Below are 14,753 nucleotides of genomic sequence, written 5' to 3'. Positions count from 1 at the left end.
CAAGGACTCAAGCGGTCAAGCAGTTGATATGGGATACAGGCATTGCAAGCAGCAGCTTAGCCCTCTATGCCACAACACCAACCCCAAAATGTATTTAGATAATTCGATCTATGAATATTTTTCTTCATGAATTTCATATTTTTTATGCTGTGTGGAGCAAAGATGATTGATCATGAATATACATGGCTTGGGAGTTTGGTGTTCTCCTGGTGAAATTTTAAAGCAGAAAATTTGACTTTATTTTTTTTTTTTAAGATTTATTTATTTGAAAGAGTTACACAGAGAGAGGAGAAGCAGAGTCTTCCATCTGATGGTTTACTCTCCAATTGGCCACAACGGCTAGAGCTGTGCCAATCCAAAGCCAGGAGCTTCTTCTGGGTCTCCTACGTGGGTGTGGGTGCAGGGGCCCAAGGACTTGGGCCATCTTCTATTGCTTTCACAGGCCATAGAAGAGAGCTGAATCAGAAATGGAGTAGCTGGGTCTTGATCTAGCACCCATATGGGATGCGGGTGCTTCAGGCCAGTGCGTTAACCCTCTGCACCACAGCGCTGGCCCCATCATTTGGTTTTTCATTCATCTTAACAAGAGTTGAAAAATTCCTGTTTGTACTCTTTCTTGAAGACTTGTGACCTAAATGGATATCTAGTTACCTAACACTTGATGCTTAATGCTCTGAATGTTAGTATACCAAGCAATTCTTTAAAGGTTAGATTTAAGATGTAAGTTAAGGGGGGGTCAGTGGTATGGTGCAGTGGGTTAAGCCGCCACTTGTGATGCCAGCATTCCATATGGGTGCCAGTTAAGTGCTAGCTGCTCCACTTCTGATCTGGCTTCCTGCTAATGTGCCTGGGAGACAAGTGAAAGATGGCTCAAATGCTTGGGCCCCTGTACCCATGTGGGAGATCTGGATGAAGTTCCAGGATCTGAGCTCAGCATCACCCCTTTGGGGAATGAACCAGTAGATGGAAAATCTCATTCTCTGTCTCTTTCTCTCTCTGTAACTCTTCATTTCAAATAAATAAATAAATCTTTTTTTTTTTTTTTTTTTTTTAATGTAGGTAGGGCCAGTGTTGTGGCAGAGTGAGTTAAGCGCTGCCTGCAATGCCAGCATCCCATATGGGCTCTGGTTCTTGTTCCAGCTACTCGGCTGCTGACCCAGGTACTTGCTAATGCTCCTGGGAAAGCAGCAGAAGATGCCCAAGTCCTTGGGCTCCTGCACCCATGAGGTTGCTCCGGATGAAGTTCCTGGCTCTTGCCTTTATCCTGCCCATTTTAGCCATTTGGGGAGCGAACCAGCAGAGGGACAATTTCTCTATCTCTCACTCTCTAACTCTGCCTTTCAAATAAATAAATCTTTTCCTTTAAAGATGTAAGTTAATTTAGATAATTCTCCCTGGTATTATTGTTTAGATTTGTATAAACATTTTTCCATTCTTAAAGAAAATTATATTTTCCTAGATATACAACTTTGAAAGCATATAACATTTTAACTAAAATATAACCTGAATTTTTATGTTTATTGTCATTCTGTTTCCCAGTTAATTTAACTGAGATATTTGAGATATTATAAACTTAATTCTTTTCAAAATCATTCGTGTAGTATTTTTAGTCATGTGATGGCTTTTATACATTGTGACTGTTAGGTTATTCATGCTATGTGAAATTTTCATTCCATGTTTTATGTAGATGTTTACTTAGAGCATTTTTACTCTTGTGGTAGCCTTTATACTTAGAACAGGATATTAATGTTACATGAAATTTTTCACTCCAGGTTTCATCTAGATAATATTTACATCTGTTAGAATATTCAAATAATGACAACAAATCCCAATGATGTGCCTTGTTTGAACTTTTGATGTTGTAATAAGATAAATACCTAGTTTGTAGTATGATTCAGTGTATTTAAAAGTTTAGAGACAATTAAGTAAAGCATTGGAATTAGGGATACACACATGGGTGGTTACGCCAAGGGATGGAAAAGCTATGTGATCAGGGATATATGCATGGAGGCTTCTAAGGTATGGCAGTGTTCTTTTATGTTGTTATTTTCCCAACAGTTTATGTGTATTTTATAAACTTATATAGTGTTTCATAATTTAAGTTGGAATTAGAAAATAGGCCTATAACACCATGTGTGGAAAAAGTAATTTGTTTTATATGTATTCTATTTTTAGAAAAAGTATATTCAGAGCATTAACTAATTAAAAGTGCTTTTGAGCTAATAATTTTACTTAAATGAATATGATCCAGGGGTTTTTGTTAAATTGGTTTTGATTTTCATGCCCTTTATAAATTTTAAATTCTTGCTGAGAAGTGAAAAGTAACTGTTCAGTCGAAATTTTTGGCTGTTATATAATTGGAAAATAATAGGCTTGATCCAATTTGCTAACTCTTTTGAGTAAATAAATGTGCCCAAGAAATTCTCCTAACCTAGATAATAGACTGCTTGAAGCCATTGTATCACGGTGGCATTCCTTTTACTGACTAGTTGATTCCAACAGCTGAGCTAAAATTATAGATGACCCTGTTGTATTAAGGTGACAAAAGGTTACAGCTCTGCAAATCTACTCTTGTTTTCCTAGTATTGTGGCACTTAAAATTTCTCCCAAACAGCTTTATCAGTTTCTTTGAAATGCTGAACAAATGACATTCGCAGCAGTAAAATAAAATTAAAACATCCTTCAAGGAATGTCAGCCAGCTGGGCCATGGGCACTTAATTTGTATTGTTGCCCTTGCCTGGACCAGATGCTGCTGGGGAAGCAACCAATGTGGTTTGTGTTCTTTTTATTATTTATTTATTTATTTTTATTTTACCGAGTTAGACAATGAGAGAGAGACAGACAGAAAGGTCTTCCCTCCGTTGACTCACCCCCAAAATGGCCACCATGGCCGGGGCTACACTGATCCAAAGCCAGGAGCCAGGTGCTTCCTCCTGGTCTCCCATGCGGATGCAGGGCCCAAGCACCTGGGCCATCCTCCACTGCACTCCCAGGCCACAGCAGAGAGCTGGACTGGACGAGGAGCAACCGGGACTAGAACCCGGCGCCCACATGGGATGCCACGGTGCCGGCCCTGTGGTTTGTGTTCTTTCCCACCTCCCTGTTCTTCTTTTCCTTGGTGGTTAGGATCCCAATTTTTAGGTAGCAACCCCTGGAGTGCCTGTATCTCTGTTCCTTCCTTCCATCTTTGTTGTCACCAACCCTTCTTTGGTCATGAACATGAATGGCTGATGAAGTCTGCTTGGTAACTCTTAGCAGGAAGATTTACATCCTACCACATGAGGAAATAATTTAGAGAAAGTGGTAATTGGAGGCATACCCAGAAAAAGCCTTGGAGAAAAGTGCTTTGTGTTCCTCAGTTTTTACACCAAGCAAGCAAGTGTATCAGTTTGTAGTTGGCAGTTAATACAGTATGCTGCCAAGCTGAGGAAATAAGAGGCACAGGAATGAGCTGCTTAATGGCAACTAATAGTTAATAACAACAATCCATATATATATGAAGGGTCTTCAAATAGTTAATGGAAGAAGTGTTTTATGGAAAAATCATGTGTGATTTCAAAAAATTTTTGTATCAAAATGAACTTACCTTTTAATTCCATTTTTCTATGAAGTTTTAGAAGTGCCATCTATTTCTGTCTAACAAAGAAGAGATTTCTATTGGGGTGGGCATTTGGCACAGTGGTTAAGTTACCACTGGGACATCCACATTCTATATGGAGTACCTTGTTTGAGTCCCAGCTGCTCCACCTCCTGTCCAGCTTCTTGCTAATGTGTATCCTGGAAGGCAGAAGGTGATGGCTCAAGTACCTGGATCCCTGCCACCCACATGGGAGACCTGAGTTCTGGGCTCCTGACTTCAATCTGGCCAAACTCCATCTGTTGCAGACATGGGGGGAGTAAACTGGTAGATGGAAGATGTCTCTCCATCTCTTTCAAATGAAAATAAATGTTTATAAAGAGATTGCTGCTGCCACAAGCTTAGCACTGGAGTGTGAGCCCATCAAATCCATTTGCAATCAGAAATACTACGCATCTTTCTCACACACATTTACACACCTCTACAGGTTGCAGAACAAATAATAGCTTTCCCAAAGCACCTGCTGGGTGGTTTGATTTTTTTTTTTTTTTTTTCTCAGAGCACTTGTTGTGTCTTAGTTATCCTGCACGGTGATGTAACTGAAGAGTCCATTTGAGTACTTGTTCCATTAAAGCAAAATAACAACAAAAATGTCACATGAATAGATAGAAAATATACTGTGATCTCTTTAAAAGCTTTCCTTCTTGGAAAATTTAGAACTCCTTGTGCTGCTGCTTTGAACAAAAGAATTTGTCTCTGCTGTGACTGTCATTGTTTCTTTTCTCTAAGGGAGAAGTTGAAGATTAAGGTTCTGTGCTCAGAGCAAAAATAGATGAAGATGGTAGGGAGGTACTGAGTTGGAATTTTCTTTAGCCCCAGCTCTTGTCTCCCTTCTTCCCAAGACATTTGTTGGATCAATTAGAACACTTAGTTTTCCAGGATAGGCTATATACAATGATACCTGAAAGTTAAATTCTTGAAGGGATTCTGTCCTTGTTTATTCCTGTAAGTGTGACAGCCTATGCCACCTTCCTCCAAATGGCAAATTTAGGACTGAATGGAAGAAAATGGCAAGCAATAAATGCTTTATTTGTTTTGCCTCTTCTGGAAGAAGAAATCATGTATAACTTTATATATATGAAGATACTTCAAATAATTTGTGGAAAAGAATTAAAAGATATATATTTTGATGCAAAAAATTTGAAATAATGGTTTTTCATAATACATATTTTCCATGAATTTTTTGAAGTACCCTGGAGCATTGACACATGCATAGTATATCAGGTAAGTTTTGTACATCCTGTTTGCTATACTGATGTAAATTGTGAATTCTAAGTTTTTAAAGATAGTGACAGAGATTTGGATGTTCTCACTAGCCAGACAAAATATTTGGAGACTTTTTCTCCTTCTTGTACTCCATCGTGATATAAATGAACCACTGAACTACCTCTGTGTGCAGAGGAAGTTGTAAGTACTTGGTTTTGAATCATAAGGGCCATTAAAGGAAGTAGGGTTGAAACTGTCCACAAAGAAACTAAAACCCTTTAAGGAAGCATGGTTATAACCTAGGGATTAATTAACGTCTCACAAAGCTATTTGAATCACTGCTATAATTTTACTTTTCTTTCAGATTCAACCCTATGAAAAGATAAAAGCTAGAGGCTTGCCTGATAATATATCTTCTGTGTTGAACAAACTGGTGGTGGTAAAACTCAATGGTGGTTTGGGAACCAGCATGGGTTGCAAAGGCCCTAAAAGTCTGATTGGCGTGAGGAATGAGAATACCTTTTTGGATCTGACTGTTCAGCAAATTGAAGTGAGTAACATTTAGCCTTTCTTATGAGACACTAAAATAACATTTAGGTTATCATTAATGTTATATTATAAAATGCAGCAAATGTGAATTTGAACTACCCGAAGAGCTTGCTATCTTTAGTCTCTTTATTAGTGTTAAAAAAGAGTTTGTGTTCCAAAGACAAGTTCTTAGGGTGATGTAAGTTTTTGATCTTACATAGCATTTGTGGCTGCTAAAATTTCATCTGTTGAGATTGTTCTTTGATCCCTCTGCCCTCCAACCACCTTCTTTTTAGTGGCAGCCATTATCACAGATGGAATAATCTAGCTTTATTACCCTCTCTAGGAAGCTGAGGAGTATATAACATGTCTGGTTGGGTGCCATGGATGCCAGGAACTGTTTTGGCTTCTCTCTTATGACAAAATCATTAACTAGCTCTTGCAAGGCAGTGACCCTATCTTTTTCATCATCTCTGTTGCCTAAAATGGTGCTGGCTGCTACGGTAGTAACCCAGTGGTAGCAGTGACTAGCATTTATCCAGCATGTATTGTGTACCAAATATTGTTCTAATCTCTTTACATGTGCTGACTCATTTATCCCTTGCAATAGTTCTCTAAGGCAGTATTGTTGTCATCCCCATTTTACCTGATTTTAGATGAGGAAACCAAGGCACAGAGAGGTTGAGTTTCTAGCCCAAGTTGCCCTCGCTAAGTACAGAGTCAAACTTTGAACACAGGACAGTCTTACTTCTAAGATCAAGTTTTATTTCCACTTTGTGTTGCCTCGTAGCTCTTTTGAGTGATTGAAAAAATTTCACTTGGAGTATGGTTCATAATTCTGATCTTTTAATGCTAAAAACAGGATTTTTGTACTTTGTACTTTGATCCCACAGAGTAAATAATTAATTGGCACTTAACTCATCCAGTAAGGCCACAGAGCACACAGTTCTAGAGACAACTACCTTGGGCAAGCACGGGGACAGAGAGCAAGTATCTTGCCTCTGTCACTTATCTGGACCTCAGTTTAGTTGTCTGAAATGAAGACAGTAGTTTCTATATCACATGGTTATGATTTAATGAGCCACTACATGGTGAGTTGCATTAACAGAATGGGTAGTGTAAAGCAGTTACTTATGGCAAGCCTGTATATTTGGCAGTATACAGATAATGTCTTAGATGTTTGTGATTAACCAGTAAGATTTAATTTTACATTTTTAAGCAAAGGAAGAATAAGTCTGGGTAATCTGATTGTCATTTTCCTCCCTAGCATTTGAACAAAACCTATAATACAGACGTTCCTCTTGTTTTAATGAACTCTTTTAACACAGATGAAGATACGAAAAAAATACTACAGAAGTATAATCATTGTCGTGTGAAAATCTACACTTTCAATCAAAGCAGGTACAGGAGTTAAAATAAACTCTGAGGGTGTTATTCCTGGGAAAGGACTGCTCCACCTTATTTATGACAGCAGCCTCAAGATGTACATATACCACGGATTAATGTTGGCAAATGCTTGATGCCTTTAAAGTTGAACATTTGTGAATAGATTTGTGATTATTAAAATCTCTCTATGGATATGTATTTCCAATTCTTAAAAGAGAATCTTGGCCGGCACCACGGCTCAACAGGCTAATCCTCCACCTAGCGGCGCCGGCATACCAGGTTCTAGTCCTGGTCGGGGTGCCGGAGTCTGTCCCAGTTGCCCCTCTTCCAGGCCAGCTCTCTGCTGTGGCCAGGGAGTGCAGTGGAGGATGGCCCAAGTGCTTGGGCCCTGCACCCCATGGGAGATCAGGATAGCACCTGGCTCCTGCCATCGGATCAGCGCAGTGCACTGGCAGCAGCGCGCTAGCAGCGGTGGCCATTGGAGGGTGAACCAACGGCAAAGGAAGACCTTTCTCTCTCTCTCTCTCTCTCTCACTGTCCACTCTGCATATGGACCCTTGTTTGCATCACAGATGCTTTGCCTCCATTTTCTGGTTGGTCTTCAGTCAGTTGGCAGTGCTGTCTGCACTGTTTTCCTCTTCCCCTATCACCAGTCCTTCCTCCTCATCTTGCTAATGGTGGGAAGCAGATATCCTGGAATACTAACCTGCTACTGATTTGCTAGGAAAGAAAAGGAACCACTCCTGAATATATCAATTTGTAAAAATTGTTTATGTATAGTCAATACATCTTTCTTCTTGGAGAGTCATAAAACATATAGACATCTTAAGGGTATCCTCTCATCTGTATGATTGTGTAACTTTTTTGTGAGTACACATGAACTATTCCTGTCTAAAATGAAGATTTTTGGACAACACAGATAATGAGAGATGTTCTTAAATGCAGTCACCTATAATTAAATCATTTAGTATTGACAGACTCTGAAAAGAAGGGAGATTTAACTTCAATGCATTGTTTTACCTGAAGGTCCAGGATGCCCTACAGAGCCAATATTAAAAAGAACTCCTCTTATTTTTTTTAAGGTACCCAAGGATTAATAAAGAATCTTTACTTCCTGTGGCAAAAGATGTATCTTATTCAGGGGAAAATACAGAAGCTTGGTACCCACCAGGTCATGGTGATATATACGCCAGTTTCTACAACTCTGGTTTGCTGGATACCTTTATAGGAGAAGGCAAAGAGTATATTTTTGTGTCTAACATAGATAATCTGGGTGCCACAGTGGATCTTTATATTCTTAATCATCTAATGAACTCACCCAATGGAAAACGCTGTGAATTTGTCATGGAAGTCACAAATAAAACTCGTGCAGATGTAAAGGTAAATACTAAGCTGAAGCATTTTGGGGGGAATCCAGGTTTTCACATCACATACGTCTTATAGTTAAAAACAGTTTTGTTTTATTTGAAAGTTTGTAAGTTAAGCAGAATATATCTACTTGACTTCGCTGTAAGATAGAATAAGGTGATATTCAGTGGAGTATCTTATGTTTTCTAACAGAACAGTGTATAATAACAGAACCCATAATTGATATTAAAATTATTTTTAAATAATCTTAACAGAAAAGAGTTACACATATGTTTAAATTGAAACATTTAGAAACACTTTGAATATGTTTTTTAAAATCTTTACTTCTAGTTTGGTAGTTAATGAGTTTTTGTTTTGCCCCTTTAATAAAAATTTATTACTTTTATTTCTTCAGTGTGTGTATGAATGTGTATTTTATCACTGTAAAATCTCTGTAGTACCTTAAAAATGCAGCTTAATATTTTATGTTTGGTGTTCATGATATTTAGCTTTTGATGGAGTAGCACACAAAATTTTACTATTCACTCACAGTAAGTCAGAAAGATGAGCAGTGTGTGACTATTAAAGTAGTCAGTTCCTGACTTGGATTTTATGACTTCTTGGGAAGTCTTCCTCACAAATAAGTGAGTGTCTCCTCTTCCCATACTGCCACAGATAGTAGCTGTGAGAACATCTTTAGCTTGAGACCACTCAGTGGTCAATTCTCATCTACTTACACATCTGTTTTCTTTCTTCCCATTTCCTAGAGCCAGTCAGAGCAGGGCCTGAGGTGATTGAAGTAGCTGATGGATAGAGGGGGCTGATTTGGGTCTATTCAGGCATGTTCTGTAGCAGACCTTAGGAAAGCTATTTCCATGGCTTTAATTATAGACAAGATGATGAGTATGCAGTATAACATGACAGATAGCTTCAATTATTTTCTTTCGTTTTACCTTTGGACATAACGTTGCACTGTATTGTGGAAGATTCTATCATCAGTCTTTTCTATAAAATTTGTGGACTATAAACAGTGTGGTGTGGTTGTGATTGAAAGAAATGTAGAGGCATTCATTATTTTCTGCCTTTCTAGGGTGGGACACTCACTCAGTATGAAGGCAAACTGAGACTGGTGGAAATCGCTCAAGTGCCAAAAGCACATGTTGATGAGTTCAAGTCTGTATCAAAATTCAAAATATTTAATACAAACAACCTATGGATTTCTCTTGCAGCAGTTAAAAGACTGCAGGAGCAGAATGCCATTGACATGGAAATCATTGTGAATCCAAAGGTAAGCTAAGGGTTCAGCCTTTTGCGCTCCTTGATTTCTAAGATCATAGTAGGCTACACACAGACCCTACTGCCCTCTTCCTTTGGCCCATCTGTTCCAAGAGGCACTTCTTTTGCCTGGTCACACTCTTTAGTTACTGTCCTTGTCTTCTAAAGTCTGCACTCATCCCTGTAGTGAGCCAAGGCCTGGGGTACCTTGTTTGACTGTGGGCTGAGGTAGTGTCAAGAGTACTGTGCTTATAAATATAGGACCTACCACTGATTTACTTATTGCTCTGACAAACAGGTCATTTGGCCTTAGGTACCATGCATGAGTTTTCTAAACCTTTTGTTCTTCACGTTAAATGAAACTGATATTACTGAACAGAAGAGTTACAAGACTGAAAATAGCTCACATATGTATTACTGCCTGCCATATGGTAGGTGCTTTAGAAATGTTATTTCTCAAAATTATATTTGGATCTCTGAGTCCACTTCTCAAATATTAACTGTCCCACGTGGAACTGAGCTGTAAGTTGTACATACCTAAAACGCATGTTTCCTCCCTGTCTCTCCCCCATTTCTTGCAGACTTTGGATGGAGGCCTGAATGTCATTCAATTAGAAACTGCAGTAGGAGCTGCCATTAAAAGTTTTGAGAATTCTCTAGGTATTAATGTTCCAAGGAGCCGTTTTCTGCCTGTCAAAACCACGTCAGATCTTTTGCTTGTGATGTCAAACCTCTATAGCCTTAATGCAGGATCTTTGACAATGAGTGAAAAACGGGAATTTCCTACAGTGCCCTTGGTTAAATTAGGCAGTTCTTTTACAAAGGTATGTAACAGTAAAGATATATGTGAAATTTATTATTTCTTAAATGTTTACAGATATGATACACATGTGAATTGGAGATTAATTATAGTTTCCACAGCTGACCTGTTCTTTTCCTCTATCTTTGATGTCTTTTTAAGGGAATTGGCCATAGCAGAAAAGATGTACCTCATTTTTGAAACATGATTGCTGTGGGGAATAGAAAAGGATGATAAACTGGGAGACATTTTTATCTTTTGTCTCTTCCAAGACAGATACTGCTTTTGTCAATAGGGGAGAAGGTTAATTCTAGCTTGACAGATATTATGGAGCCCCTGTCATGTGCTGGGCATTGAACAGTAAATAGAATCCTTGTCTTTCATGGAATAAACATTCTAGTGGGAGAAAGAATGACAGTAAGCAAATAAATTAGATACATAGTATGTGAAGTGGTGGTAAAAAATATCAAGCAGAGATGCAAGAACAGAGTATGTGTAAGTGGAGTGATGGTGTCATTTTACATTTGGTGGCCACAAGATGGCCTAAGAAGTCGAGTGAGTTCACTGTGCATATATTTGGGGTGCAAAGCATTCCAGGTAGGGGAAATGATAAGTATAGTAAAACCTCACTCCAGCATGATAAGTGGAATCCAGAAGACTTAATCATGTAAAAATGTGAGAGGTCAATAAGTGATAGGATGAGCCTTTTTGGCTGCCCTGTAGGTCTTGCTTTGCCATGTAAGTGTATTCTGTGGATGCCAGGTGATGAATTGGGTAGAATACTAGGAATGTGTGCTCTAAAATTGAAAAGTAGAAAATGTTTCAAGAAAAAGGGAGTGATAATGTGTCAGAAGGAGCTACTGATTCAAGTTAGATGGGTGAGAATTGACCACTAGATTTTTTTAACATGGAGTTCTCAGATCCTGACTGAAATGGATTTAAGAAAGAATGGGAAATAAAATGTAAATAACCTATTTGAAAGGTTGGGCTTAAGAAACAGAAATGGGGCCATAGGTAGAAAGAGACAAAATTTGAGAGTTTTTTAAAATATTTTTTAAATATACAGTATGTTTATACATTGATGTAGCCAAAAGGGGGAAAATATTGAAAAGGACAATAGCTGGAATGATATGCTCGAATAGGCCATTTGAAGGAATAGAATGCAAAAGTGGAAGTCCTCCCTAGTACAAGAAGGGAAAACAGCAAGGAGCTAGCTGGCAAGGCGGTGGCTGAAGCTAGTAGGAATTTTCTTTTTTTAAAAAAGTTTTTGATTAACATGTAATACTTTGGTTTGTTTTTATGGGAAACAGTGCAATATCTGAGCACATATATACACAATAAACTGATCAGGTCACACAGCGTTTCCATTTCCTTTTATGTTTGGAGCCTACCATTTCCTCTCTTTCAGTTCTCTATGTAGTATATAGTACATTATTGTCAACTACAGCTACCTCACTGTGCTGTAGAATATTGAAACTTATTACTTCTCTGTTTTGGTACCTGTTATCTAATCTCCACTTCCCCTTCCTCCACCTTTCCAAGTGTCCAGCAGTAACTTTTCTAATCAGAATCTTTTTAACTTCCACATAAAAGTCAGAACATGTGATGTTTGTAATTCTGTGTCTGGCATATTTCACTTAACATTGTGACCTCCAGTTCCATCCATTTTGTTGCAAATGATATGATTTCATTTTTCATGACTGAATAATACCCCAAGATATACATACACACCATATTACATCGAAGTGCAGGTATCTCATATGCTGATTTCATTTCCTTCGGATATATAAACAGAAGTAGGATAGCTGGGTCACATGGTAGATCTAGTTTTTGTTTCCAAGAAACCTCCACACTGTTCTCCATACTGTCTATGCTAATTTACATTCCTACCAACAAAATGTAAGTTTCATTTTCTCCCCCCCCTAGTGTTTGTTGTTTTTGCCTTTCTAATATCCATTATAATTGAAGTGAAATGATAATCTTATTGTAGTTTTTATTCATATTTTCCTGATTGCTGGTGATATTGAGCATTTTCCATATATTTCTTGGCCACTTTTACCCTTTTGACAAATACTTGTTCAGGTCCTTTACACATTTCTTAAGTGGATTGATTTTTTTTGTTGTTGAATTTTTTGAGTTCCTTATATTTTCCAGATCATCTTTGGCAGATGCACAGTCTACAAATACTTTCTCCCATTCTTTTAGGTTGTCTCTTCATTGTATTATTTCTTTGCTGTGCAAAAAGCTTTTTTCTTAATTTGATATAATCCCATTTGTTTAGTTTTGCCTATGTTATTTGTACTTTGAGTATCTTATCCAAAAACTCACTGCCTACACCAGTGTCTCGAAATGTTTCCTCTGTGTTTTTTTTTTTTTTCTCCATAGTTTCAGGTGCTTACATTTAGGTCTTTCATATATTTTGAGTTGATTTTTATGTAGAGGTAGGGGTTAATTTGGGGGAGAGTGAGGGGTTATAAGTTTCTGTCTTCTGCAGATGGGTACCAGGTTTTCCCAACACCATTTAGAAGAGACTGTCCTTTCTTCACACTGTTTTTATACCTTTGTTGAGATTCAGTTGGCTATACTTGCATGGATTAATTTCTGGGTTCTGTTCTGTTCTGTGTATCTGTTTTTATTCTGTTACCATCCTGTTTTGGTTTACAGTAGCCCTGTATTATATCCTGAAATCTGATGTGATGCTTTTCAGCTTTGTGTTGTTTGATTTCAAAATTGCTTTGGGTATTTGGGGATTTTTGTGTTTCTATATGAATTTTAAGATTTTTTTCCCCTAGTTCTGTGAAGGTCGTCATTGGTATTTTGATGGGGTGTGCATTATATAACTTTGTGTGCTATTACAGACACTGAACATGGTTTTCCAATCCATGGTCTTTATTTTTTCTTATTGAGTAAACCAAATTTATTTCATTAGTGGTTTGTAATTTTCATCATAGCAGTCTTTCACATCCTTGGTTAAATTGATTCCAAGGTATTTTATTTCATTATAACTATTGTGAATGGGATTCCTTTTTGTAATTTCTTTATCAGCAAATTTTTTGTGATTAGTGTGTATAAATGCTACAGATTAAAAAACAATATTGGGGGTAGAAAGAGAAAATAAGAAGACTCTCTCATCTCTGGTTCACTCCCCAAATGCTCACAATAGCCAGGGATGGGCCAGACTGAATTTGAGAGCCAGTAACTTAATCTGGGTCTCCCATGTGGCTGGCAGGGACCCAACTATTCAGTGCCTCCCAGGGTGTCCTTAACAGGAAGCTGGAATTAGGAGCAGAGCCAATTCTCAATATATGATGCAGCCATCCAAGTAGATGTTAACACTAGGCCAGACAACCACCCTTATTTTTTGTGTTGATTTTATATTCTGCATCTCACTGAATTAGTTGGAGTTAAAATAGGCTTTTGGTAGAGCCTTTAAGTTTTTCTAAATACAGAATCGTCATCTGCAGATGATTTAACTTCCTCCTCTCCTATTTTATTTCTTTCTCTTGCCTAGTGGCTCTGGCTAAAAGTTCTAGTACTATATTAAATAAAGAGTGATAAGAGTAGACATTCTTGTCTGCTTCAAGATCTTAAACGAAATGCTTTTAGCATCTGCTCATTTAGTATGATGTTGGTTCTGGGTTTGTCACAGATAGCCTTTATTATGTTGAAGTATGTTCCTTCTATACTTAATTTGTTCAGGGTTTCTCTCATGAATGTATGTTTAATTTTATTGAATGCTTTTTCTGCATCCATTGAAATGTTGAGAGGATTTTTGTCCTCATTCTGTGAACATAATGTATTCTGTTTGTTGATTTAAACATGTTGAAACATCCCTGGAAACCCAGGATCAATCCCCTTTGATCGCAGTGATGTTTTTGATGTGCTGTTGGAGTTGGTTTTCTAATATTCTGTTGAGAATATTTACACCCATGTTCACCGGGAATATTAGTCTGTAGTTTTATTATTGTTGCATCTTTTTCTGGTTTGAGAATCAAGGTAATTCTGGCCTTATAAAATGACTAGGGTAGGGTTTCCTTTCAATTTTTTTGGAGTAGTTTGAGAAGAACTGGTGCTAAATTCCTCCTTAAAACAGAATTCAGGAGTCAAGCTACCCGGTCCTGGGCTTTTCTTTACTGGGTAACCTTTGGTTATTAATTTATTCTCAGAACTTGTTATTGCTCTGTTCAGGTTTTCTGTGTCTTCCTGGTTCAATTTCAGTAGGTTATGTATGTCCAGAAATTTACTCACTTTTCTTAGGCTTTCCATTAGGTTGGCATATAATTATCCATAATAGTCCAGAATGACCCTTTTTATTTCTTAGATTCCAATTGCAATATCTCATTTTCATGCCTGATTTTGAGATTTTTGCTTAGTCCAGCAAAAAGTTTATTGGGTCGCTTAATGATGATCTAATTTATGTAGGAAGTTAATTGCTATGAACTTCCCTCTTACTACTGTATTTGCTGTACTAAGTTTTGGTTTGTTGTGTTTCCACTTTATCTAAAAAAAATCTAATTTCTCTTCGGATTTCTTTACTCATTGTTCATTCAGAAGCATGTTGTTCAAGCTCTCTT

At 37.7% G+C, this 14,753-nt stretch overlaps 1 protein-coding gene across 5 annotated transcripts in view; it reads left to right on the top strand.

Annotated features, from left to right (window-relative positions):
• The window catches only part of UGP2 (UDP-glucose pyrophosphorylase 2), a 67,189-nt gene that overhangs the window by 47,191 nt on the left and 5,245 nt on the right, over positions 1–14,753 (top strand). For all 5 annotated transcript variants that reach the window (XM_008254344.4, XM_008254342.4, XM_008254345.4 and 2 more), the window contains exons 4-8: positions 5,209–5,394; positions 6,640–6,773; positions 7,841–8,138; positions 9,196–9,393; positions 9,962–10,204. In XM_008254344.4, coding sequence (XP_008252566.1) covers positions 5,209–5,394; positions 6,640–6,773; positions 7,841–8,138; positions 9,196–9,393; positions 9,962–10,204 — 1,059 coding nt within the window. The remainder of the gene's footprint in view (positions 1–5,208; positions 5,395–6,639; positions 6,774–7,840; positions 8,139–9,195; positions 9,394–9,961; positions 10,205–14,753) is intronic.

Source organism: Oryctolagus cuniculus, chromosome 2 (assembly GCF_964237555.1).
Source record: "Oryctolagus cuniculus chromosome 2, mOryCun1.1, whole genome shotgun sequence".
Classification (NCBI taxonomy): domain Eukaryota; kingdom Metazoa; phylum Chordata; class Mammalia; order Lagomorpha; family Leporidae; genus Oryctolagus; species Oryctolagus cuniculus.
The sequence above is the reverse complement of the archived record's forward strand: the minus strand, read 5'-3'. Positions and strand labels throughout refer to the sequence as shown.